At 40.0% G+C, this 27140-nt stretch overlaps 1 protein-coding gene across 6 annotated transcripts in view; it reads right to left on the bottom strand.

Moving 5' to 3' along the window:
- The window catches only part of ADAM22 (ADAM metallopeptidase domain 22), a 136779-nt gene that overhangs the window by 10175 nt on the left and 99464 nt on the right, over positions 1-27140 (bottom strand). For 2 of the 6 annotated variants that reach the window (XM_063324787.1, XM_063324790.1), the window contains 15 exons: positions 23520-23591; positions 22903-22995; positions 20687-20767; positions 20407-20457; positions 20059-20122; positions 19432-19537; positions 18230-18346; positions 17353-17521; positions 16260-16368; positions 15070-15160; positions 13714-13731; positions 10772-10879; positions 7815-7915; positions 7168-7234; positions 1730-1816 (listed from right to left, as the gene is read on the bottom strand). In XM_063324787.1, coding sequence (XP_063180857.1) covers positions 1730-1816; positions 7168-7234; positions 7815-7915; positions 10772-10879; positions 13714-13731; positions 15070-15160; positions 16260-16368; positions 17353-17521; positions 18230-18346; positions 19432-19537; positions 20059-20122; positions 20407-20457; positions 20687-20767; positions 22903-22995; positions 23520-23591 — 1334 coding nt within the window. Of the gene's footprint in view, positions 1-1729; positions 1817-3337; positions 3413-3938; positions 4050-7167; positions 7235-7814; positions 7916-10771; positions 10880-13713; positions 13732-15069; positions 15161-16259; positions 16369-17352; positions 17522-18229; positions 18347-19431; positions 19538-20058; positions 20123-20406; positions 20458-20686; positions 20768-22902; positions 22996-23519; positions 23592-27140 lie in introns of all 6 variants that reach the window. The other 4 variants (XM_063324788.1, XM_063324792.1, XM_063324791.1 and 1 more) reach the window with 3 other exon arrangements.

Here is a 27140-nt window from a genome sequence, read left to right as displayed (position 1 = left end):
GGTGAGTGACTGATGGCCTTGCCTGAACAACAAAGGTCCAGAGGGTATTTTTAGGAAAAGGTTTGCTAATAAAAAACACACCTAATTTCTAGTGTGAGTTAGCTTAATTTCACCTTCCAGTGACTTTTGGTCAGTCTGCTAATCTAAAGGACTCCCCACGAAGGTTTTGCTCCATATGCAGCTATGTGGATTTTATGATCAGAGAAGCATTTAGCTGCTCCATTAAACTGAACAGCTTCAGGCCCTGCAGTCCCTTCTAAGGCTTCTCAGAGCTTAAATCTTCCCAGTTCATGAACACACTTGTTGAACTGTGGACACCAAAACTGGGCCCTGTATTCCAATGCTAAAAACAGTATAAAAACAATATACCCTGCCTGAATGTCCAAGCACCAACACCGAGACCTGGCTGCTACTGGCTGGCAAAATCACAACATCCTCCAATAAGCCTTGGATTCTTGTGTCAGGGATTTTTACTCCTTGATCAGGACTGGCAGTCTCAAATTCACCTCATTTGCCCTATCTGTCTAGTGGAAGCCTTTCTGCAACTTACTCTGTGATTTAAGAGTTCTTGAAAGCAAACAGAATTTTTTGCTCTTTTATGACTTTGGGACATTTTTAGTTCTAAAAATGAATAAATTCCCACACTGCTATTTAATACCTGCCAGGGGTCCTATTGGAAGAGAATTGTTTCATTAGCATCTTGTGATACAACTCCACCACGTTTTTTTCCCAAATACACACTGGACATATTAAGTGAATGTTTCTGCCCTTTTGCACTATTATTACGTCTACTATTGTAGCAAAATTATTGTTAAGATTCTATTTACTCTTTCTTACCCTCCTTCACTGTTTTGGCTAAAGATTTTTGCTTTGTATTCTTTTTGTTTCTACAATTCTTGTTTCATCTTTATTTTTGATATGTCAACTTACAGCTTCATCAGTTACTTTCACGTTCTATATTATTTGCAATAAATTGTCTTCCATTCTTTTCTATGCTAGATGGTTTTTTCAGCTGATGCGAACTTCTGTCTCAGGATTTTTGCCTTTTGGGAATCTATTAAAATGTTCTCAGTCTCCTGATTCACGTACAACAGGGAGGCCAGCCTCATGCGTGCTTCTTCTCTTTAACTTGGAATATATCAAAAATATACACTTTACCCTCTCAAAAACAAGCGCTATTTTTGGTTGAACCCTACACTCACTTGTAACAGATTTATTAGTGGTTTGGTAGAGCACAGAGTATATTCTCATACATTTAATTTTCCAATTACAATATATTAAAGTAACATACCACTACTTTTTATTCTTTTTGCATTTAAATTTTAGTATGCACTATATAAGACAGTGGGTAGAGTCAATGTGTTATGAAACCACTTGCTTCAGTAAATTACATTCTATTTAAGTTAATACTACTTTATTAGTGATAAATATGTCTCATGCCCATAAAACACTACTTGGCATAAAATGATGAGAAAGCTACTACAAGCTATAGATGATGGTGGGAACGCATGCACTACACACACCCTTTTCAATGGCTTCATTAAAACATTCAGAAAAAGAATTGTAAATTGCACATGAAGCCAAAAACAGACATCAAAATGCAGCAAAAGAAGAGGGGCCCTTTGCACCTACAGTAACTTGTATTGATTTATACAAGGTAGGAGTCCCAAGATATTTGTATATGCTGGAACAGCTCTTAAAAATGATAGAGAATTAATTTACAAAATACCTAAAGTATGGTCCTTCAGTGTTTTTATTCACATCTTCTACCCACTTAGCTACATTATATTCTCTTTTGAACCATGGGTTTAAATACCTGCAGAAAGCAATGGAAGGAACAGAGAAAGCAGAAGAACAAGAATAGAAAATCTGAGAACACACAGCACAAGCTTAGCAAGGATGTCTTCATCCCCAAAATGCAAGTGAATATGGTAAATAAATCAGTATGAATGTTGGGTGAGGACTAGGCAATGTGTACAACTGCATGAGAAAATCTGACCTACAACAAGACTCATATGTTTGAATAATCTGGAAACTCTGTGGGATACATCATTCATTTAATGTCTTAAAGGTAAAATTCACTCCTATGCAGAGGGCCAGCTTTAAGCTCATGGTTTAAACTCCTCTCATGATCTCTGAATAAGGATGAAGGGGCATTTTGGCTCCAATCCCACAGTTTGCTTGTTGAAGACACACGTTTGCACCCATCTAGAATAAATTGCAAGATGACAGCTTAATGAGCACAGAAACTTGGGCTTGGCCCTTTCTACAGGAATGAATTTTGGCCTCAGTGTGTTAAAAGGCTTGAATTGTTTGCCACTACAGTGGCAATTTTTACACTTATGTACAAATAACCCTGTGATTTTTCAATGATCATTTAATTTGGTAGGACCACAAGAAGCTTTAATGGAGGTGGGCTGCAGAGTTATCTCACATTTTACAAAAGCAATCTTGATACCAAACCCACATTTTTTTACGAAAAAAGTCTGAGCTGCATACTCATATTAGTTACATGGAAATGGTGAAATAATATGGTGTTTAATTATCTGACAGTAATATTACCAGGGAAGAAGCAATATTTTTTTTTGTAACTGGTTTCTCTTAGCCCCCAATAACAAGATTAGCGAATTCCTCCCCCTGTGTCATGTTAAGAAAAAAGGACAGTGTAGAAACAGGAGTCTGCCTGGTCCAATTTAAAGTCTGTTCTTGTTGTATAAGAATAGCAACAGTTTAACGATTATTTGTGGTCACCACCTTTATATAATAGAGACTAGCACACTCTGAAATAGGAAACAAATTGTAACAAAGGAAAAAGGGGAAGGAAATTCCTCTTTAAGTTATTTTTGATACTTCTGGGCCAGTTCTCGCCACCCTTGTTTATGAGAGTGACTGCAATGACCTCACTCATGGGAACAGGCCTCGCAAGGGGTTGCTCAGATGAGTAAAGTTTAGGCCAGATCATGTCGTTCAACCCCCACCACATTTGAAACCACGTTGACAACAAAAGCAGCAGCACTTTTTCGATTTCTTTTGCTCCTTTTTTGCTCTGGAACTTCTCCTCCCCGCCCTGCGCAAGCACAGCCACAGCTCTCAGAAAGTACTCGCCCTCAGCCACAAGTGCTTCTAAGTAGCTTCCTCAGCTCGCTTACTTATCAGGAATCAGGAGTGCTTTATGCTTTCCAGCTTGGGCTCTTAGAGAAAGAAAACATCAAAAGTGGTAGCGCAGCAACAGATGAACTGCAAGTGAAGCGACAGGCTGATGCCAGCATCACCAGGAACTAAAAACTTCTGCTTTCGCTTTAATTGTAGGTGCGACTACACATTTTCTTGTACTTGCTGCAGTACTTTTGACTTGCTTTTTTTCATTTGAAAGGGTCTGTTGGTAACCATGAAACACTCCCAATTGGGCTTCCTGTATTAGAAAACGAAGTGTAACGTGGTATCAAAGCATGCAGTTGTTGCACAACCACGTTGCAGGGTTTCCTGGGTGTGGTTGTATCACAGACCGCCATCCACCACCTCAATTCATCTGTTACAGAAAGGTTAAACTCCAGTTACTGCAGACCACTACGTGATACCATTGGAAAGCTCCCAGATTGATCTCCTGGCCACAGGTTTATTAGTGATGGCCAGAATCTGCGTTTTCGTTGAGTGAGAAATTCCGCTTTAAAACACAGGTGTCCTTACACGTAAGCCTATAACTAGACCAACTGCTCAATTTGGCTTGTAGCGCAACATGCAACAAGGCAAGAGACCTGGGCTCAAGAGTACTCATACTCCTCAGGCTGGCGAGGAGGAAGGTTAGCTAGCGCTGCATCAGCAGGAGCACCTCCAAGCAGTCACGGTGTTTTGCCACAGTGAAACTATTGTATACTGAGGGAAGGGACTTTTCACAGGATAGAACGGCAGCCCAGAATGCAGGGGCAGGTGAGACTGACCTGTGATCCCGACTCCCTGTTTGGGGGTGATCAGAACCCCCTGGGCTTATGCCTTGGGCCGGGATTTGGTGGGCGAGAGAAAGCCCAGGCTCAGATGCATGGGTTACCCTGCTGCAAAAAGACAATATATAATAGAAAGTCTAAGCCAAAGATGTTCGTATCAGTTATAACAATGAGGAAGACAAACGCTTATAGGAAAAGCAGTGCAAATTAACAAAGGTCAGAAACACTATTTGGCAAAACACATGTTCACTGGGACCTGTTTTAACACAAGCTCCCAACTAAACTGCCAGCTTATTCAGAAAACTCTCGTTATCATTCCTGGATAACTCTAACTGGGTTCAATAGAAAACTTGTTTTATCAGGCCATTTCGTCAACCCTGTTTGTGAAAAAGCTGCAGAAACATTTGGCCTGTTGGCGCTCCTTCTGTGTGAACTGAACCTTCTGCCTTTAGTAAAGCACAAGAATTTTGTTTTAAAACATCTAGAAACAATTAAAAACGCCTCAAATGAACTTTAGCAGTCTCCACAGAGCTACACCTTTAGCTGAAGCCTTGTTCGTGTATCTGTTAGGTACAAGGGGTTGCACAAAGGTGTGAGCCTAAGAACATTTTTCAGGAACCGCCCAATATGCTTGCAACCCTCCTGCCAGCGCTGCTCGTGAGGGCTGCAGAACTCAAACCTTACTCAGCGCCTAAGAAATTTTGCTTAAATGATTAATGGCACAAGTCTATCTGGTGCTTGACTGTATACAAAAAACCCCTTGTGCATAATATGTTATGTTATGTTAAGTTACTGCAGACTTGTGCGCATGTCAAATACTTCTGTAGTGCGTACCTGCTTAAACAAAAATTGAATTCTGCACAAGGTGTAACACAAATGAACCCAGTTTTCCAGTAGTTAACTACACTCTCTGCTACTATCAGGAGACCAAGTGTTACACCTTTTCTTCTATCTCAACAAGTATGCTTCATTGGACTCCCAGGGGCAACACAGGTGGACTTTCCAAATGCCACCATTTCCGAACAGATTTCAATAGTCTTCTAGTTTTCCCAGAGAAGGTAAGAAGGTAAATTTGCCTGGGGAGGCCTCCATGTATTCTGAGATATCCTCAAAGCAGCTGGCGTTGCTTTTTGTTTTACTAAATGAGTAAATGCTAGCCATGGTTAGATCATTCTCAGTCAATTTTCTCTGCTCGCAAAGGAAGTTCTCTCTCTAACCAAAGCCACTGTGCACACTCAGCAATTCTCTCCGTTCCCCGCTGAATTGGCACAGCACGCAGATCATTCAGTGGGAGCTCTCTCTACAAGCAGTGACAGGCTTGCCAAGCAGACTTGGACAAGCCAGGAGGTCCTGTGCAATCCAGGACAGATCCCTTCAAAGAGCATTTTCCTGCCCGGCAGGTCTCTCCAGGAACGCACTCGCTGTGCTTCATCCCTAACAGGCTGCTGCACAGCCTTTGGGAAGTACAGGCCTCCTCCGTCTAGCACCAGGGCTGCTGCTGGGTTGAGAGACCGTAACAATCAGCAAGAAGGACAGCAGAGAATGAGGTGGAAATTCAGGAGCACCTTTTAAAAGAGAAAAAAAATTACAGGGAAAAAGATTTCCAACTCACACTCTCTCTGTCTACCTACTTATTTAGTGCTACGATGTTCTCAGAGCAAATGTATAATATACCAGCTGAGCAGCACAGAGGAAAAAATATGCCCACTGGGGTTTTTTTTTTGCTTTTACTGAAAACAATACTCTTTCTAGGCTAAAAAGAGCTGATCTGGTTTCACTCTTTATGGACCGATTCAGCCCCGGTGTCCACCTCTGCTGAATGCCAAAATAATAGTATCATTAATTTAAACTTTTTTTCTTGTTTTAACAGATTTTGTTTAAGAAATACAATTGGAAAATGAAGGAAAGCACAGGACAATTTCTAAAGAAGAATGTGCAATCTTATTTATATTCTTGGCAGTTTGGTCAGACTAATGTTGCTTTTATAAAACTGTCTCATGCAAAGAGAAGAGAAAACAAGCAAAATAATGTTCCAGGAAGAGTTTATCAGTACAAAGACCAAGAGCACAGGGGCACTTGACAGATAAACTCCTCCAAGGGATCTGGGGCTAAAATTTCTGGTTCCGTGTCGCCATTTTGACCATGCAATGTTATAATTGCGATGTGTATCAAACTATTGTTTGTGTAACTTGTAACAGAGGGTCTTCTCTATGAACCCTTCTGAGCCTACTCACCTCAAGACAGTGCACTGCAGATGGAAGAAAAGTTTCAGAACAAACTCAAAATCCCCAAACCGAAGAAAGCAGGGCCCAGAGAGGAGTTAGCATTATTATTAGCTTCCAGCAGGGTCGGTATCAAGCCCATTTGCCCATAGAGATGCAAAGTTAGTACTAATGATACAGGGAAAGGGCACTGTCATCGCTACTATGGTCAAAGAAGGGGTCATTCCTGTGTGGCGTAAGTGCTGTAAGAACAGGCCAGTGCTTGACAAGCCCAGAGATTATGTTTCGAGGCATTCACCATTCATTCAAGATAGGAGCCTGACCCAGCAGGCCTATGTACCTAAGAAAGGCTGTTTCCCTATGAGGAGCACTGCACACATGGGCTCTTCAGTAAATGTGACCGACAAATCAATACAGAAAGCAACTCTAAGCCATACTGAAAAGCTCTGGGGATCAGTTGCTTGGTAAGGACTCTCATTACCCATTTATTGCAGGGCTTACTCAAGACTGGCTCTTTCAGGCTTACAACAATAAGCTTCAGGGTACTCTCAAAGCAGACAGATACCTCTCCTAAAACCTCCAGGCAGGTACACAGAGATACAAATCTCTAACTCTGCAATGGCCCAACCCAAGGTGAAGACAAGGGTAGGAAACAGGTTATCAGAAATTCAGTATTGAACCAGGATACACTCAGCAATGGCAGTTTACTGTAGACAAAAGCCTGCAGTGATGGTGCAGGCTGCCACCATCACTGGGAATTGCTATGGGAACCACTGTGAGGAAGCCTACATAAAAAAGAAAATTGATAGTTAATTTTTAAAGAACACATAAAAAGAGGTTGAAATACATTAGCCAAACCATTTACCAGATTATCAGCCAGCAATCAGAATGGGCCACAGAGCAAAAATGCAGCTCTCTACTTTTCAGTACTCTTAATCTCCATCTACAAAACACAAATATGAAAACTGTACTTTTTGGCTTTGCTTTTTTAAGTTCAGACTTACTCAGTTGAATTAGACCGTGGCCTAAATCTTTTGCCTCTGACTTTCTTTCTGTTTCCTCCTATATTACCTGAAAGAAATCAAAGGATAAAGACAGATAGTAAAACAACCTGAAATTCACCTGTGTCCCATGCCAAACTGTATATTCTTTTTGCATCTCCAGCAAGAGTCTTTACCTCATTAGCTTTAACCATTTAACAGTCACAGGCCAGTCCCTCTTGATTTACCTCACACAAGGTAAACTTGACACTTAGGTGACCTTTCTCTACTTTTTGCTGCAACTGTGCAGAGCAAAAAACTCTTAATTTTCAGATTTCATCTGAGAAAATCACTACACTTCAAGAAAAACACTAAACACTGCCTGATAAAATCACAGAACCTGGCAAGAGTGAATGAATAGACTTCTTCCCCTTTTTCATGTTAACTCACACTAGAGGAATGGGAGAGATTAGATGTCATTTCTATGTGCCAAAGCATTGTGCAAAAAAGGTACCTGTGTAGAGTGCTTCTAAATCCCAATTCCAGGCTGATAATAATTAGGACTATTTAGGGAGTCATGCTGCTGTCCTAAGATCAACCAAACTTTCAGCAGAGTAGCAATGGCCCAGAGGCTGGTTTCGACTGCAGCCAGCACAGAGGTTTACACTTACCTTGCCAAGAATTACTCCTAGGCCTCCCATTTTCACAAATGTCTGAAATATGTTTTGTGTCTGGGATCCTTTCACTCCAGGAATGAGACAATCCATTTGACCTGGAATAGGAGGGCTCAGATGGGGTTATTGTTAAGGGTATTGTCTCACATCAATGTTAGCTCAGCAGTTCAGAGAGCCACATGCCCAAGGCCAGTGACATAACACAGCCTAAGGTCTGTCTGCACTAGTGGAGCACCCAGGTTTTGTGGTTAAACCCTGCAGTTACACTTTGCCAAGTGTCCCTGCAGTGGTTTGGTGTGTCCATGTTCAAGAGCCAGGCTTTATTTAGCACTGCTTTCTCCTGCGTTTAGTGTGCAAACCACAAACACCAGCACTCACCAGATTTCCAGCTCTGCCCCAGTCCTTTAGGTGGAAGATGTTCTTCCAACTGTGCTCATCTCAAGGTCTTTTTTCCTCACATCCCACCTGCAGGCTGCCCACTCCCTCCTCATGCTGTTGCAGGAAAGCTGGGACTGCTTCCCTCTGCCCACTGGGACGAGTCTCAGGGGCCCAGGAGTCTGCGATGAACATCATCCCTCCCATAGCAAGTAGTTCCAAGTGGAGGGGTAACTCTCTCTTATTTTTGCTAATTTTGAATTTTTATTTTATTTTGTCATCTAGTCACTACAGTATATAATTTTAATGCCAAACTCAAAGCCAAAACCAGTCTTTTTATCTAGGTGCTTGATGCAAACTGAAGTTTTTCTTTCTTCTTGTATTCCCTCTAAGAGCCAGGGATGTGCGTGGCAAGGTCCAACACATGGGGTTTTGCAAGAGGCTCCCGCCTGTTGAACTACAGCTGCTGCTCAGCTGTTTGCCATGAGACCTACAAATCTTACCAAAGGAGAAAACATTAGGAAGTTGAAAACTGGTGAGAATAGATGGCTTATTTATTACAAAGAAGTTTTGCTTAAAGGATCTATTGCTGTAGTTTTTAAGTCTGAATACTCTTGCATTTTTCAGTCTCTGCCTTCCTTGGAGGACAGGCATCTCACAGATACTCTTCAGTTTTCAGAAGACCACGCTAATCACAGCCACGCTGAATTAAGTCCAGGGTTTCATTAATTCAAACTTAGTTACAGCACGAAAGGTCTGAGAACCAACGGATCCATTAACAGATTTTTAAATAATTTTCTCCTCCTAATGGTCTATTTTCAGGTTGAAGAGTGTCTTCCTATATACTGGGTTTGGCGTTTGGTGTTTCATAATAGCAAGAGTTATTAGCAAAATTATCTCTTAATCCTTGAACATCCTAATTCTAACACTTCATAGTGCTTTCCTGCATGGAGAAGCCCAGCCGGCTAATGGCCTGGCCGCTCTAATGTCTCCCAAGAGATGTCATCCATATCTGCACACAAAGCAAACCAAAACCAGCCTGAAAGGTAGGAAGTAACACTCTGGGCATTGAAATGGAGGGTTTGTCAGACTTACGTTTCCAGACGTTACAGTGGCAAAACATACCTCAACTGGTGGTGGGGAGCAACAAAACTCTCTAGTACAGACAGACCTTAGAAGCCAGTAGCTCATTGGAACAAATAATAAACATAGATACATGAAAGAAATGAAGTATGAAAAGAAACATAGATACTGAATGAAAGAAGAAACACATTAAATGATATTAATATAAAAACAAACTTTTTTTCTTAACTGGTATTTGAACCTGCTTACACAAGCTATGAAAATTTGCTTCCCCAAGACTTTTTAAAAAATTTTATCCAGATAAGATTCTCCAACAAAACCAGTGCATCATTAAAGGTTAACGCTTGCTCCCTGAAAAACATAATCTACCCATTCACAAATTTAAAAAGCTGAATTTAAAAATTAGAAATCAATTAATTATACACTACTACAGTTTTCTTAATAACATATTCACTAGAATAGACTGAATGAAGTTGCATATAGGATCAAGCTGCTATACCCAAATAGCAAACCTCACTGCAAATGTATCCCTTCCATAAATTTCTCTCTACTTTCAGTGAAATAACAACAAAGAAAATGGCTTCATCAACTGCACAGTTACAGACTGCTCAGCGAGACAAGAACTGAGAATTATGAAGCAGTTCCGGATTGTCCATCCCTCCTACGATATAGTGCTTCCCATAAATTGTTTTGAAGTGCTAGCTGGAGATCTGCATAATTAAAGGATCTCTAACTGCAGAGGGATGGTGAGCATTATGACCTATTCACCTTAGCAATTACAAATGACTCTCAATGCTTTTCAATGAATTTTCCATTTTAAAATGTTGTTGGGTTTTCAAAGTAACTGGAACAATAACAGAATTAGCGAAATCAGATCGAGGGCAAAATCTAATGCCCTCCTTGGTTACTCATAACAGGAAGCACAAAACTACAGAAAGTCTTTGTAGAATTATTTTCTAAGATAACACTCAGTGTACTAGTCTAGCAAGTGGAATAAAATGCAAGCACCACTGTCTTTAATGTGAGACAGCAAGAATATTATCCAGAACTCCAGGTCCACTCAGTGAATTAATGACACTGACAAATAAAGATATAAAACCAACATTTATATTGAACAGTTTATAACTATTATTGAAGCAAACAGGGTTCCTTTTCTTTGATTACATGACCATGACTAAAAAAATTGTGGTTATTTACTTAAATTTTTTTTTGAGCTAGCAATTATTATTAAAGTCTACTTGAAAACAATTCTCAAGCAGGGAGATGATGAAAATTTGATTAACCAAAAATTGGTTTGCAATGGCCTAATTGTAATAATTAGCAGCTCAGGACACATGAGAAAAATCAGTAATCAAAGCACAAAGGATGCTATTTCAAACATTCCACAAAGAAAGAAGAAAGAATCAAACCTGCTGCAAAACAATGAAATGTTCTGACTAATGGAATAATGGGTGATGGAACAGGTAGAAATCTGAAAATGCGACAGAAAAGCAGACCTCTTCTTAGAACTAGATGCAGAGTTTGTGCTGACTCCAGGAGGCATGTCGCTATAAAAAGAGTCGGCCTCTCCAGGCTTTTTTACATAATCTCCCTGGGGTATTTGTCTAAAGTATAATAAACATCGTAGGGTCAGAAAATGTGACAGGCACCAGCACGCACACAAACATGCACAAACATTAGTTTAAAAGCAAGAGGCAAAGACAGCAATTCTTGAGGAATCCTGTTAACCACACACAATAAACCTATTAATAAATAATTCAACATCTCAGTGAAAACTCCCACATGCTTCTGATATGTGCAGAAAAGTGGATTATGTGGTTTTGGTAAGGGAAAACAAGGAACATTTCACTGATAAACTCTGATCACAATTTCCAAAGTGAATAGTTTGTGGTTCTTGAGACATTGGATAACCAAGTTCAGACATTTCAAATGGCTCATGACACTGGTTGCAAAAACCATCCTCAGGTGCAGTGTACGTACTGCGGCCTGAGCTGAAAGCATACTTGCATCAAAAGGAGTTCAGGAAAAGTGAATTCTTTTTTCCTTCTGAGGTAGATGCTTTACATTTAATGTTTGTGACCATTATTGAATTCAAGAATAGCAACCTGTTCAGTTGCTTAAACCTCAGGAGGAGAAAAACCTCCAGTTTATTATTAACTGTTTTCTTGTGCAGGGGAACTAATGCCAGTGTCAGAGGTTCTCAGCTACTCCCGATTACCACCATATATATCTGACAACAGCTTATCCTTTTCCAGTACCAGAAGCTCGGTTACGGTGCATAAAACTACCTATGCATTAGAAAGTTCCTAATCAAATTATGGAACTTTTTTGCTGATGGCGAGTTTGTTGCCAGCAGAAAAACTGCCATGCAAACATTCCAGTTACAGTTCCATCAAGTTGAAAAATCCTCCCTAACACAAGTAGCTACTTTGAAAGTTGGCTATATCATAATACCAAGCAACTTAATTATCTGTTCAGCCTTACACTTTCCAAGGCCCTTTTGCTTCATTCTGCCCCTATTAAGATGCGCATTTATCAGAAGGTTGATTCACATTCAGATTGTGTCCAACTACAGACCCAAACTGGGCTCTCTTCATTCCATATCTGAATTTTTAATGCTTCTAAAGTATTTAAAATATATAATTATATGGCACATAAATCATTAGTGTAACAGAGTACTTCCACAGTATTTCTTCCAACACCTCTCGAGTCTCGGTTCTTGTCCCATTCCTCAGCTGGTACATAGGTGTGTTCACAGTTGACTCAGTGTTGGCAGCTCTGCTCCCCAAGGTTCCTCCAGCAAACTGCTCTCTTGCTATTCCGTCAGAAATAACTTCTGCCATGTAGCTGTGCCTTTTAAGCCACACTATCCCAGCTGACAGAATCCTTGCTAAGTGGGTCCTTTCTATTACTTTCAGTTTACTCATTTCAGTTGCTTAGTACTACCAAATATCATTCCTTATGTAGTGCTCAAAAATACCTCAATGGCTCGTTTTTATCTTTTTTTAAGGAGCCATCATAAACTATTTAAGAAAAAAAAAAGGATACTCTGGACACTCTGATGGATGTCTGTTTTTTCCATTAATGGAGTACTCCTTGTACATATCCAAAAATACTCTATTTAGAAGTCAGCCTACAGAACTTCATTTTCTGCATGAAGGACATTTAGCCACTAAATATCTCCACCATCTTTAAAATGATGGAGCCCTCCATCACCTTCAAAAGCCTTAGCTTATAGCGGTTTCCACTCTGCCCATGGCCACTGACTGCAGACTCACAGCTCTCTGTCCATATACTAATTTTTGGAGATGAGGGAATTTTAAAAAGTTAGATTCTCTAATATTCCAATGCAAACATGCATGTGGCTTTCTCTTTCCATATTTTGAGGTTTTGGCTACTCTGTCCTCAGACAACACTGAAACATCCACAGTAAGGTAACTTGATGGCCACATTAGTCTGCACTTATAGATACACATTGCGTTTCACTAAGCAGCACCAAACCCTGAAATTCTGGCTTCCTTGTGCTGGGTGACTTTTCCTACCCACCAACCTCTCCGTAAGGCTTGACTTCAATTATTTTGCCTTTTGCCTGTTACTGTTCCTGCCTTGTAGTACACAACCAGCACTTAGCAGTGCTTTTCTGTTTTTGGCAAGTATTTTGAGCCAGGCAGAGAAAGCGCTACAGATGTTGGGGAAATGGAGAACAAGCACAACGCGTATCGGCAACAAACGAAGCAGCAGCTTGACCAGGAGGCGGTGATACAGGCAGAAAACAGGGGAATTTTGAGAAACCCTCGTATCTGCGGGAGACTGGTAGAGGAAGGAGCCAAGTCCTTTCCAGAAGACCCATCTGCCAGGCAGATGACTGATCAAAAGGAGGTGGTCTTCTAGGAGCCAAACCCAACTCACTAGGAACTTTTTGAGTTTTGGCCACAAGCTTGAACTGGTGAAAGCTCAGCCCTGTGCTGAAGGCTTTAACTTCAAATCAATCGAGCAGGGTGGCGAGAAAGAATGGGCTCTTCATTCACACAACAATTTCACTGCATTGTATTTTTAACTGCAAAGAAGTTCCAGGAATGAATTTGTCTCAAAAGGCTTCTGAACACCATGTTAGTATTAATTATTCAGTTCTCAGCCTCCTAAGAACACTTTCATCACTAATAGCAAATTTTCAGTCTCTCTTATTGGAAATATTCTCCTGTTTTCCTAAATAAAATAGGCTATCTCAGAAGGAGACATTTTTGCTAGAGTCCAGTGAAATCAGGATTTCAAGCAATGCATTTATAGAATAAATACCAATTTCATATATTCAAGCAAAGATTCTTTAAAATATGATAATTCATCACTCTATTTTCTTTATAGTATGTAAACGAGCAAGAGAGAAGAAAAGCTATTTTCAGAGGTTTCTAAGATACATTACACTACTTTTATCACATACCTCTGTCTTCTGTAGTTTCTTTCCATACAAAGCGAAGAGAAAGAAAGAAAGAAGAATGAGTTATCAGTATGCAGGTATACATGGCACCAGTAAGAGAAAAAAAAAACATAAGGAGAAAAGCAATGTATGCAGAATTAAATTTTTTCTCAACATATTTCTACAGAAAACACTTCTGAAATAAACACACTAAATCAGAATAAACAAGGAAAATATATTCATGTTGATGGCTAAAGTCAGTGTGGAGCTGGAGGTGCAGTTCATGATGAGTTTAAGCATATTCACTGTGAAGCTGCTAGTGAAAGGTGCACTCTTGCCCTCCATCTCCAAAAACTAATACCGCTGGCTAGATGTCATCCCAAAATGAGCCCTTAACTTTTGAAGAGGTACTCAAAATAGAAGTCCAGATTTTCAGACACTGACAGAAGCTGAGGGCAATACACCAAGATAGCATAACCTACTGCTTTACTATCCTAATCTTCATGCATTTTCCAAATGTTTCTTTCCTTACTTATTTCTAAGCTGCCTTCAGCCTACCTCAGTGTAACAAACCAGCAGGGGATGTGCCAGTTCGTTACACCAAATTGCTGGGGCCGTGTCCCAGCTACACCACTGCCTGCAGCTGAACCTGCCCTGCCCTCCATGCACACCAAGGACCTGTGGAGGAAGGACTTCAAGAGCCAGTCTCACCCAAACACAGGTGACAATGCAAATACCTTGAATCTTTTTTTAATACATGTAAAAAACCTAAATCCCTCTGGTTTTAGAAGAAATTCACGAAAGGAGAAAAACTGAAAAAGATCAGTCAGGCTAAAATGATCCACTTTGCCTCTCAGTGAGCGGAACACTGACAGCTCTGCACTAGGAGAGAACTTGCATCTTATTTGCAAATCACAGATCTCTCTCTCCTGAAAAATGTGCCTGAATTAATTTCAGGTTAAGCTGACTGAATATAAACATCTGTTTAAGGAAGCCTATGGTTAAATGCTTTACCGATGGAAGGCTAATCTTGCTAAATTCAATTTGTCATTAGGAAAGATTTATAACTGAATTAGACTGTATTCTTGTATTTCCTTTGTTAGATACAGTAAAATCATAATCTGATCATCTACAAAAAAGAAAAGAAACAGCTAAATAAGAAATAAATTTCAAACCTGGATCAAGCTCTCCAAAACCACATACACATGTACCAATTGCTTGAAAAATGCTAATACTATAAAAATATCATTGTATAAATAAATATTAATCTAATTTGGATTTTTTAGATAATGTTTGAACTATTCTTTTCATAACATAATCAGCTATCAGATGAAATAAACATGTTTTTAAACTGTATTAAGAAGAACACAATTTACTTACTTGTAACCCCAACCAGTTATTCCTAAAACGAGAGCCAACACTAAAATGGTGCCAGCAATAGCCCCTATTATTATATTTGTGCTAACAACACCTGGAAACACAAGAAAGGGGAAAAATATACAGGGTTTTAGGAGAAAAATATACAAAAACAGTAAATGCACTGCCTTTCAAAAACCTTCTTGGACAACTTGCACTAGACTGATTAATTGTAACCAGTGATATAATCTTGAAGTATAGCATGGACATAAAAAGATCATTTGTAAATCAAGCTTTGACCTCTGTGTCCACTTCCCTTAACTGAACACTTGATACATGGGAAAGCTGGGCCTGGTTTGCCAATATAACGTTATCAATATTAAAGTACTGCAGCTTACATCCTTATAACCTGTCTGGCAAATACATGCTTGCACTGGAATAAAAATGACTATTTGTTTGGTTTTGCTCAAATCCCTTCCATAGCTGAATACACTAACCAAAAGAGACATTCTGGAAGATGGTAAAACTGTCCTCCCACAAGGATTTATCACATAAAACATTTACACCCTAATTTTTCCATAGTATATCTTTCTCTTGTATGCAAGCATAACCACGGAATCACGGAATTTTTCAGAGTTGGAAGGGACCTCTAGAGATCATGTAGTCCAACTCCCCTGCTAAAGAAGGATTGCCTAGAGCACATCACTCAGGACTGCATCCAGGTGGGTCTTGAAAGTCAAATATGAATAAAAACCTTCACTCAAAAAATGTAAAAGCCTAAAATTTGTGTGCGAGCATTCTGCATACTGGCCATGTAATAAAAAATTGACTCTACAAATAAAAACCAAACATGTAAGCAACATTACCTTTCCATCAAGACAGGAAAAGCCCCAGTAACTCTTAGCTTGTCCTAATCTATCAATACACTTAATAAGGCCACTCAGATGATTGGGACAAGCAAGGTACAACGGGACACACTGGTACCAGTCCCGAGAGGTGTACTGAGTGCTCGTGAGCGGCACCGCTCACTCAGCCCCAGGTCTGAGACCTCATTCACAGAGTCCTTCTGCTGTGGGAGGAAGGGAAGGGAATGAGGCTCCTAACGGTGCATCGTGTTGTATGCTAACTGAAAGAGTAGGAGATATAGTTTTGCTTGGTGAACCTTCCTCAAATCCAAGCTTTTCCAGTTACTACTAAATATTATAACAACATACCTTTATTGATGGCATCTTTATCAAAAAATATATCATCTTTGATGCGAGAACTGCAGTCATCTCCTCCCCAGAATCGGTCACAGACACACTTTATTTCATTGCTACAAACCTGCGGCCAAAAGTGTAGCTCAGAATAAAGTAATGAAATTAATCTATTCCCATAATTAATACCTACAGTATAGGTACAGTCATATAGCACTTATTTTGATTGCCTGCAAAATTTTGTAAAACATTTTTAATAAACATTAATTTTAAATTGATATATTAGGTATAAATGTATTAAATCTATTACTAGACTTTATATATAAATACATGTGATATGCATTAGGTACGGTAATATATTTTAACATAACATATATTTAATAGAGCCATTTATAATTGCTTTGGGAGACTCTGAACCTCAATTATTTTATTTTTCCAAAATATTAGGAAGCAGTTAATTTCAGATTTAAAAAGAAAAGGAGTTTTAACACAGTGTAAAAGACGTTGAGAGAGAACAACTCCTTTGATCTCAGCTCAGCTGCAGGGGCCCGGACACTGTTTCAAACTCAGTGAGGGACAAGGGGACTCGCCAGGGCCACAGCAAAGCCACAGGCTGTGCACCAAGCAGAGAAGCTGCCACTAGCCAAGAGCCAGCTCACTGCCCTCTCCTCTAGAGCAAAGTAACTCTCAGCCAACAAAATCCAATGACCTTAAGAATCTTCTTGGCTGTTGACACAATAAAGAGGGAATTAAAAAGAGCATCTGGAAGAACGGAGACCCAAGTTTCTCAGTTCATAAAACTTTTATATTCTCCAGTGCGTTGCCTGAGGAAATACCAATCAAGTTAGCAGAAGTGATAGCAAAAGAATTGAATGATAAAATTTTTGTAAAAGTAATACATACTTACTATGACTCATTGTTTAAGATGCCTGGACTGATATGCATTTTGTTTACTTATGTGCCTCTCCCCCCTTTCCTTTTCAAAAGCTTCTCCAGTATAAAGACTTCTAGAGTCACGCTGGTGGCTTCCTGAAAGGTCTAGCTAGTACACTACACAACGCCAGGTACTCAGCAACAACAGAAAAAATGATTAAGAAGTACGAGAACATACACCATGTCCTGAACAAATTTGGGTGTCTGTGGTGCCTGGGCAGGTGCTGAAGTTGAAGGCCTCGGTGGGGAGGCAGCGATGCTCGAGGCACACCATGTTCGGCCCACATGGTGTCCCATTCTCCACATAGCCCAGGTCTGTCTCCTCATCAAGCTTCACGTGGCCGCCACTGCAAGACAACCAAGAGGATCCCAGAGACTCGTGCCCTGATTAGATGGGACTGCTTGAGAAACTGTGCTCTGGGCTATGCCCTTCATTTCTGTCTGCATTATACAATGTCCAGAACCAGGAAAGAGCAAGTATTGGCTTATTAATCTCACTGGCCCTAATGTGAAACAAACCAAAACACAGTGTATCTACATCAAACAAATGTTAATGGTGGAAACAAAGACCATTTATCCTGTGTGAGAGCCGGTGTTAGATAAAACACTTACTTTACTTGTGTAGGACTTTATTTCGTCACTGTGTGAAGCTATGAGAACACACCAGGTCTATAATTGGGATTCAGCTAACATATGGCAACGTATTAAGCTGCCAGTTAGCTTTGGCAGTGCAGGCATATGTCTAAGTATTTTGAGTACATTAAGTACTTTACAAACATTAAAGAATGTAAAATCAAGAGGCCAGAGAAGAGCATTATGACTCTACAGGGAAAATTAACTACTATGCAGAGGGAACTGTAAAACAGCTGCGCTCCCCTCCCCCCAGTCAATTTCCTGAAGCTTAACAAAAATTGAGTGGGAATAAAGGTTATGTGTTAATAGGAAAAAAAATACTTAATGGAAACAGTTGTTCTCCACTTAGGAATGAGAAAGCTGCTTTTCTATGCAAGCTGGATATTGACTGTCTCTGTTCTGTTTTCAGGATTTCCAATTACCTGCAATTGTAGACTTTTCCAAACTGCAAGATTGACGATGTGATTTCACCATCAAGTTCTCCAAGCCTGGGCACACTGGATATATTGGAGCACAGAAGGTATCCACAAAGCACATCCCTGCATTGACAGAATAAATGATACTCACCAAAAAAAATTAAATGAAAATGGACGATCAAAAAAACGTAGGTTTCCTCACTTGCTTTATAACATGTTTGTTATTCCTTGCTTTTCTCCTACTGACAGTAACTCCCATAAATAATGTCTTGTTTCCCAAGAAAATTATTCTTCTTGGGGCTTAGACTGGGAAAAGTCTCTTTTTTATGATGTATTATCAAAAATACTCTGAGTAATAGCAATCAGGGAGCTGTCAAGAACAAACCACATCAAACTGATTTAATATCTTATTAAGATACAGTAACTGGCCCATAGAGGAGAAGCAGCAGATACTGGCTTTAAACAAACTCTCATACGACACATACGTAAGGGAACTAGAGACACCAAGTTTAATTCAACTGTTGAAGAGAGTTTACAACTCGTGTGCGGAGACTTGTGTGCTGTCAGAATAGAAGCATCTGGTCTCTCTCATATTACTCATGAATTTGTAATGGAACAAAGGTAAGGTTATCAAATCTGCACAGAAAGGTAGGAAAGGACATTAGTTCACCTGTAGGCAGGATTAGAATTTTAACGGCATTGACAGAATGGAGAACTCATCTGAAAAAACAGGTTTATAAAGACTAGCAAAATGTTCATAAATAGGCAGAAATAATCAAATGCTTAAATAAAGAATATGAAACAATGGTTTAGGCAGCAACTTGCAGGAAAAGATGTGAAAAGTTACAATACGATGAAAACTGAACACAATTTAGCAACGTAATAGCACAGACAGCGTAAAAGGTGAACACCCCACTGAGACGTGAAACCACAGGCCACTCTTCTCTGCATTGCTAAGCCTCACCAAGAGTACTAGGACCACTTTTGGTCCAAGTGCACCCAAAGCTCAGATGGTGCTCTGTTCTCAGAGATCATCACCTCTCAACACTCTGCTCCCTCCAGAATTTCCTCCACTAAGGTCTGCTGAAGAAGGTCAGGAAACGTCTGATCCATACAGAGGCTTTTTGAGCCTCTTCATAACAGCTAAAGAACTAGATCGGGGATAAAAAAAACCTCATACTAGTTGTTTTCTAAATGGATCAACTTACTGTTTATTGCACTGTATCCAAGAGTCTTTGTCTCTTCCACAGTTTCCTTTCTCAGTCCCTTCAATATTCAGCTTCTCATAGCAGTACCTGTCAGCAGCTGTCACTTCTGAAAACAGAAACAATCTCGTCTAAGATGATGAAGGCTTTGAAAAGCCAGGTCCTGGGAAATGGGGATGCATAATCAAAGCAAGCAGAGCTTCCCAATCTGTGAACTGCAGTACCACCGTCTGCAGGTGGCCTGTGAAACTATGCACAGTGTCCTCAATGAGAAGTTTTATGTTGGCACCACAGGACTGTTCTAAAATTTTGTTCAGATTGACCAGGGTTTATTGATCCAAAATGTCCAAAAGCCACTGAAATAAAGCAATAAATGTAAGTATAGGTTCCCTAGGTGGTTATTAATGAGAACTTAAACCTAAGACTTCAGAATAATCACCAGTAAGTTAACCAACACTAGGGAAAGAGCTGGAAAAGAGGATGTAAACACAAAAGGAGGGGGGGAAGAGAGGGAGGGACATATTGTTTTTAATTGTTCTGAGTATGTCTCTTCCATAATTTTTCTTAGCTAAGATAATCTTTCAAGCCACATGAACAACGACAAACTTAGAAAAAATCACATTCACTCACTTTCACCCCAGATATATTTACACTGCCGGTCCCTGGTTTTACATCTTCCTCCAAAACAAATACCCTAGAAAGAAAGAAAAGATACAGAAAAAGTTTAAAATAACTTACTTTCCAAACTATGTATTGGTTTAATATACAGATTTGTCACATGCTTTCTACTGAGGCAACTAATATGTGATTCTACTTTCTCTTCATTTAAATGCTTAGCTCCAAAATATGACTAGCACCCAAAACTCAGGAATGTCAGCAGAATTGTCCCAGGTGACTTCTAAAGATCTTAAACCAAAATCTATAAAAAGCAACCTATAAAAGCAGTAAGATAGTAAAACAAACTGACATGCCAATTACCTGCTTGTTATCACATGAATATCCATCCATTTTATGAATATTGGGAGAACACTATAGAAAGAGAAAATAATTAATAGATCATAGATCAGACAAGCATGGAAGCAAAGGATACAACAAATGTCATATGGAAAATTATTTCATTATCATACTGTTTTTTTCAGTATCAGCAGGTTTAATACAGTTTTTATGCACCTTACTACACAAAATGGTAACGTTCATAGTGATTGAGAGACTAAAGGTGGGTTTTTTTCATCTCCTGGATAGAAGATATAAAAATCACCTGACTGGAGTTTCCTGTGCAGTTCTCTGCAATATCACAATCATTCACTGCTTCTCGGCACAAAACTCCTTTAGGTTCAAACTGGAAAAAAAGGACAGAAAATTAGTGTCTTGGTTTCTCCATACCTTGCATTAAATGCCTTTTTTTTTTTCTTCACAGTTTTAACTAAAATAAAAAATGGGAAATTTTCACGTGCTGACTGAAGTAAGAAGATTTTTCTTTCCCCACTGTGGACATGGCACCTGTCAAGCCACTGGCCATTTACTGGTGCAAGTGGTACCACTCTCTGAGACACCTCCTCCTGAGTGCCTCGAGTGTGGGGCCCAGCAGGATAAGTGCTCTCCTGGGACATAGGACCTCCGGCGTTCATCAAACCAATACTGCAGTGGCTTGCAGCATTATCTTGACCAGGTCATTGTGCCTTTTTGTGACTATTTTACTTTTCTTTATAAAACAGGGAAAGTGATCCTGATTTACTTGCTAGGGATGACGAACACTGCAAAGCTCTGAGTATAAATACTATAGTTATTACAATGCTCCATTGTAGAACAGGAACTATTAATAAATGTACTGAATTCCATACAGTTTGACGCAATTTTCTAAGTGACCAGATATTTAACAACGAAAAACATATCAGTGACCTAACTAGGCATTTGGTTAAAGACTTCTGTGCTAATTTTCAAGACCTGTAAAAGGAGGAAGACAGCCCGTAAGTGGCAATTGTTAGTGCAGATCCCTTATTTTCCCTGAAAGTTTTCTTAAGTCTGTGACACCCAGTTCATTTGGCAGCTCTGTGACTTTTCTGGAACTGTATGCACATACAGGGTTTTTTGGGGACAACTGCTAATTCCACAGCTGGTGTGAACAGGCACACATCAGTGGAAAAGCTAGACTCTGGTACTTTCTCAGCTTTTAGCTTATCTTTTTCCTACCAGGCTCTGGAAATGCAGACAGACAGGAATGTTGTCAGAAACACTACAGGATGCTGGGATGTACAGTCACCACGTTTTGGTTGCAATTCTTCCTTCATTCCTGCTTTCAGGCAGGGTATTACAGGGGAAGGTAACCCCAAGTTTGGGAACTGTCTTTTGAGTTGTCCTGATTAACACCTCCTAGGGACATGTGTTTTGCAAAATTCTGCCTTTCTCTTCATCATCTCACCCTCACGACTCTGTATGTAGACGAACCCTTATCTCATTTGCAAAAAATAATGTAGGTATACAGATGCTTATTTTTTTTCTGATAAATCTTTAATATGGTGCCTATGTGACTTGGATATTTGAACAAAATTCACCCACACTGGCAATCTGCTTATTTTTTTATATTACATTAAAAAAAGCAATGTGCTTAGGGGAAATGTGATCTGTTCTAGCATAGTCTGTGCTTTTTCTTTTTTTAACTTTAGGATGAGCACTAAGTCAAGAACGTGGTCCACAGTTATTACTGATGTTCCTCCTAAGGAAATTAAACCCTCAAATGCCTGCAGACAAAGATAAAAATGTCACACATAGTACACCACAGTTTTAATAACATTAATAATAATTATCATTATTACTAAATGAGTATAAACAACTATTTGAAGTTATATTTAGCTGGGCTCCCTTACACCCAAGATCTGGCTAAACTCCTTTTACTATTTCCTGATATATCAGGAAGAATATCCTATAGTTTATGTAAGTCTTGATTCCCTTTACTCAATGGGATTTCCGTCAGTCCAAACGTAAGGAGACACAGGCAGACCTAACTGAAACTGAAGACAGGTGTCTTTTAGATGAACGCTTCTGAGCAATTCTGCTAGCTGCATTGTTGTTTGTTGTTTTTTAACTATATCCCTCTCTCAGGCCCTCTGTGGTACGATTTTCCCATTCAGTCTCATTGGGCAAATCCAGAGCAACATGTAAGGCACTGGGAGTGGCACATGGGTAAGGATGCGCGTGCTTAAACAAGGACATCTAATGAAACCTCGTGTAACTTCAACCGGTTTCAAACTTGTCTGAAACTGGAAGGCTTTAATTCACCTCTGCATTTGATCACAGTCCCTGCTTCAAGAAGCCAAGCTTAAAAGACAGAGAACAGCCCCAGACAAACCAGTTTTCAGCCAATTTTAAAAGATAAGCTCTCAGAAAAATAATCAGAAGGTCTGCAAGGAAAGACATGTGCTGCAGTGCCTGGATGCATTCCCTCCAGGATGCTGCAGTGAAGGTCACTGCCCTTACCCGGCACTTGCGACAGCAAAGCCCGTTGCTGCACTGGGAGCCTGCCGTCAGGGTGCAAGTGTTGCAGCACTCTCCTCCTTCGCTGGCACACTCCTGAGGAACACACACACTTATAACAGAATACATGGGAAAAGCAGATGAGCCCCAAGCTCTCTTACAACTTCTCAGCTTAGCACGCTACCTGAACAGATTTTTAACCAGGCTTTTAGGCACCTCAAGGCAGAAAAAGGCACACACTGTGGAGCATGAAGTTGCTGTTGCCTATGCAACACAGGAAATTATTTTTTTAACTTCACAGTGTCTATCATTACATACTGACATTTTAATACTGACCAGAGTGATGTTCCCATCTAGGAAAATACTTTCTTTAACATCTTTTAAGGCCCAATTCTGCACAGGTAGCTATGACTATTATTCTTGTGATAAAAAATGTGTGATGATAAAATAAAAATTCTGGCCCACATTGTGTTAAACATGATGGAAAAGGTAAGAAATGATGAATCCTTTGCCATAGGACCTTAACACTACTGTCTTCCTCCACTTAATGTTAACAGCAGTAATAGGCAGCACCATCTCCTGGAGAATCTAGTTGCTAATTTAAAGTACATTGCACTTACTGCTATCGTCCCACAGTCACACTCTTCTCCATCTTCCACAAAGCCATTGCCGCACTCTGGAGGATCCAGAAGCTGCAGGGCAAAGTAAGAAATCAGCGGGCATGTCTCTCCTAAGGGAATCATTGTCATATTTACTCTGTACAATGTTTTTTTAGCTATCACTCCAAAGGCATTAACCAAAAACCAGTACCTACAACTCAGGGAGAAGCAGACTAGAAACAACACAAACAGCAAGTGTAGAGAACTAACAATGCTGTGAACTAGTTCAGCAATATTGATGAGTCACATAGCGTCTTTGGTGAATGACTGCCATTTTTACAGCAAATTCAGTCTGAGCAAAAGCCACAATCAACGCAAAAGGTGTGACAGCAACAACAACAAAATCATTATTGTCACAGAGTTTGCAATTGCTGTTGCTCTAGAATTCAAGTGATGAGAGCTGTGTACCAGGCTGAAGCCCGAACGACACCTTCAGATGGAACAGCCATAAGAAAAATTGTCCTTTGGGAACACGTGGCTCAGAAATGCAGAGAGAGGCTGGGTTTCTTTGTCACATTTTTGTTGTAGTCAGATGCTTTTTCCTTCACTTTTTCTGTACCATAGTTGGAACTTTCAGAAGTTTTCCATAAGCATGTGTCACAGGCAGATGAGAAAGTATCAGCCAGTAAGGTTTCCTCCCTTTCCCTTCAGCCCCCCCCCCTCCCCCAAACTGTAACTTAAAATGTCTAAATCTGTACATTTGCAGTAGCACTTTCCCAGAGGCAAGATTCATTCACCATTTTTTACATAGGACCCATACTATGCTGTCTTTTAATGGACATTTTACACTTTGTTCTTTGCAGTTTCATTGTTAGCGATTTCCTAAAATTTCTAAAGGTAATTCTTCAAAAAGAAAAAAAAACGTTGTTTTCCTTTGGGCGTAAAAAAACATAATAGCAGCTTTTATTACATAAATGAGAAGGCATAGATGTGTGTCACCAAGACTAAAATTCTGCAGGCTGTCCTGAGCTCTCCAATTAAACTATGATCGTTCCAGAAACCACACTCTGCTTATGAGCCATCTGCACAAGTACATCGCTTGCAGTGTAGATGCATTTCAGTCTGGCTGCTGCCATTCTGTCAGTAGCCCACAGGATGGAGCATCACCCTGCGTACTTCACTGTGCCACAAACCAGCCTGAGGCTTGTGGCACAGGCTGACGTGTTATTATTAGATCCCTCTATTGAAATGGAAATCTGACTGCAGCATGAAATGCATATGTAGAATTTAACATTAAATGTAACTAAGTAATTATCTTTTAGGATTATTAAAGAGTTGTTAAAACTGCTTGTTTCCTACATATTTTTTCCAGACATCTTAACTTCTTCAGTATCTCTAGGCATGCGCTGCACAATACAAACAAGTAAATGGCAGTAACAGACGGTCCTGCCTTAAAACACTGGGGCAATTTGCTGTAGTACATAGGGACAGCTAAATATGAAATGGAAGAAAACAACCCGAAAAGCAAACTGGATAACTTTTCCCCAAAGGTCATACAATTCATCCGTTCATTTGAAAAGAACATACACTCAATCCGCTCCAGCTGTCACTGATGCAGTTTTTTGGATCGCAGCTGATCTTACAGCGGAGCACTGTTGAACACTGCACCTTGTCACATCAGTTTTCCTTTATCTCATATTTCTCGAAAAGCAAAAGTAAGTTTGTGTTTCACCACCCTTGCTAGGAAACATGTGTCTTTGACAGCCTTGTGAATCAGACAGACATCCATTGACAATAACTTTAAAACAACCCACAAACACCACCATATAAAAGAGTCCAAATCACCCTGGCTTCCACATCTAACTTCACATTTCCACATGCCATTAGAAAAAAATGTAAATGCTTCCAATCTAAATGGAGATGACAGTAATTGTTTTTTGCCAAGTGACAGATGCATTAATGAACATAATTGCTAAAACAAGCCCAAGTAAGACACATTACACTATGGAAACAAGTCACTCAGCAAAGAAATAAAAAACACCAATTTTTCTCTCCACCTTTACTGAGATGGGAAAAAGTTTCTAAATTTCTAGAATGCAGTTGCATTTTAAAGAATGAGAAATCTTACATCTTCTTAACAAATTACAGTGCTTTCTCTCCACTTTTAATAATACATTCTTCCATGAAAAGGAGACCTCGAGAGACAAGCAGAGTTAGCTCATCCAGATTTGATGCCTTCTCTTCCCCTCTCTACCATTTATTGAAATTCTGTGGTTGTTGGAACATGCCATTTTTCTCAGCCGCTCCAGGAGGAACATGCATCACTTCCACAATTGACTTTCTCTTTTACATCTGTGGTCACCTCAGTTAACAAGTCTTTCTTCCATGTTGGACTGTCTTTCCTTTGCTTGTTGAAAGGCAGACATTACATAGAGGAGAACACTAATTATATTTAGAAAAGAGTCAAGATCATTATCCTGATTCCTTTACATTTTAACATATGCTTCAGTACATGGAGCAGGAAGATACCGAAACCCTGCTGCTAATCCTCCATTGTAGAAGTGCTTGCATCTTGGCTGGAGTTTCTTTAGCTTTGTTTTGTATTTATCTCCCTTAAATATCTCAGTTAATCATTTCATACTCTTTGCATTCTTCACATGAATATACCTGTTTAGCAGGCCAAAACTGAGACAAGACAAGCAAAGAAAAGGCGAATACTATCTCAAGAGATATTCCCCAGTTCTCCTGATTTCCAGGACTCATGCAGCAAGACCTCTGATATCGTACTTTAGAGGCAAATTTGGAGGTGATGGGTCAGTCACTTAAGTGGGTCTGGATGCTTTTGTAGCTCTCCTGTCCCCAGACCTTTAGGGAGTTAACAGACGCTCCTAAACGAGGCAAGGTACAGTAGCACTGAGGACCAGGGTCCAGCAGGGATTTGCCAGCCTTCCCCATCTGTGTGACTACCCAGCACAAGGCAGGGCTGCGCAGAGCCACACGCGCTGGCCTGGAAGGACCTAACACAGCGCTAAGGTGATCCGAGCACTTCTCACAAGACACATTTCTCTCCCAGGACGTGTGGTTCAGAGGATGACAGACCCTGGTGATGGTGACAGAGACCATGTGGGCAGCTCCTGGGGAATGAGGCCTGTGACAGGCGCCCAGCAGCCATGTGTTCTACTAGTGTCTGTCCCCCACTCCTCGAGGCTTTCTCTCCTGCTCTGCCTCTTCCAGCTTTAGAAAAACTAGTCCCAGTTTTCAAACTCTGTTCTGAAAGCCACTGTAAAAACTTTGCCTTCTCCAAACACGGAGAATATCGGAACCACTTGTAGTCTGCAAAGCCACTGGGCTGCACAGCAGTGCATCCCCTGCAGAGGCTCTAGGAGCTGTGTCTTGGAACAGGCATGAAATAAAAGCAATCCTACTTCAGCTTCCTGTCTTTTGTACCAAAAAGACATCAGTTCAATGCAAATTAGAATTCAAGCTGTGCAAAAGTTTACCTCTTGAAACCTCAGCAAATAAATTCAGCAACATATTGTATTTACAACATTCAGAACAAACTGCGTGAGGGATGGTTCTAGATCAAAGCCTGTGGGAACTCTGTTGGACATGAAACTACTTATTAAAAATTTATTTAAATAT

This window comes from Chroicocephalus ridibundus, chromosome 2, assembly GCF_963924245.1.
Source record: "Chroicocephalus ridibundus chromosome 2, bChrRid1.1, whole genome shotgun sequence".
NCBI lineage: Eukaryota > Metazoa > Chordata > Aves > Charadriiformes > Laridae > Chroicocephalus > Chroicocephalus ridibundus.
Note: the sequence above shows the minus strand (reverse complement) of the source record. Positions and strands in the feature narration are given on the sequence as shown.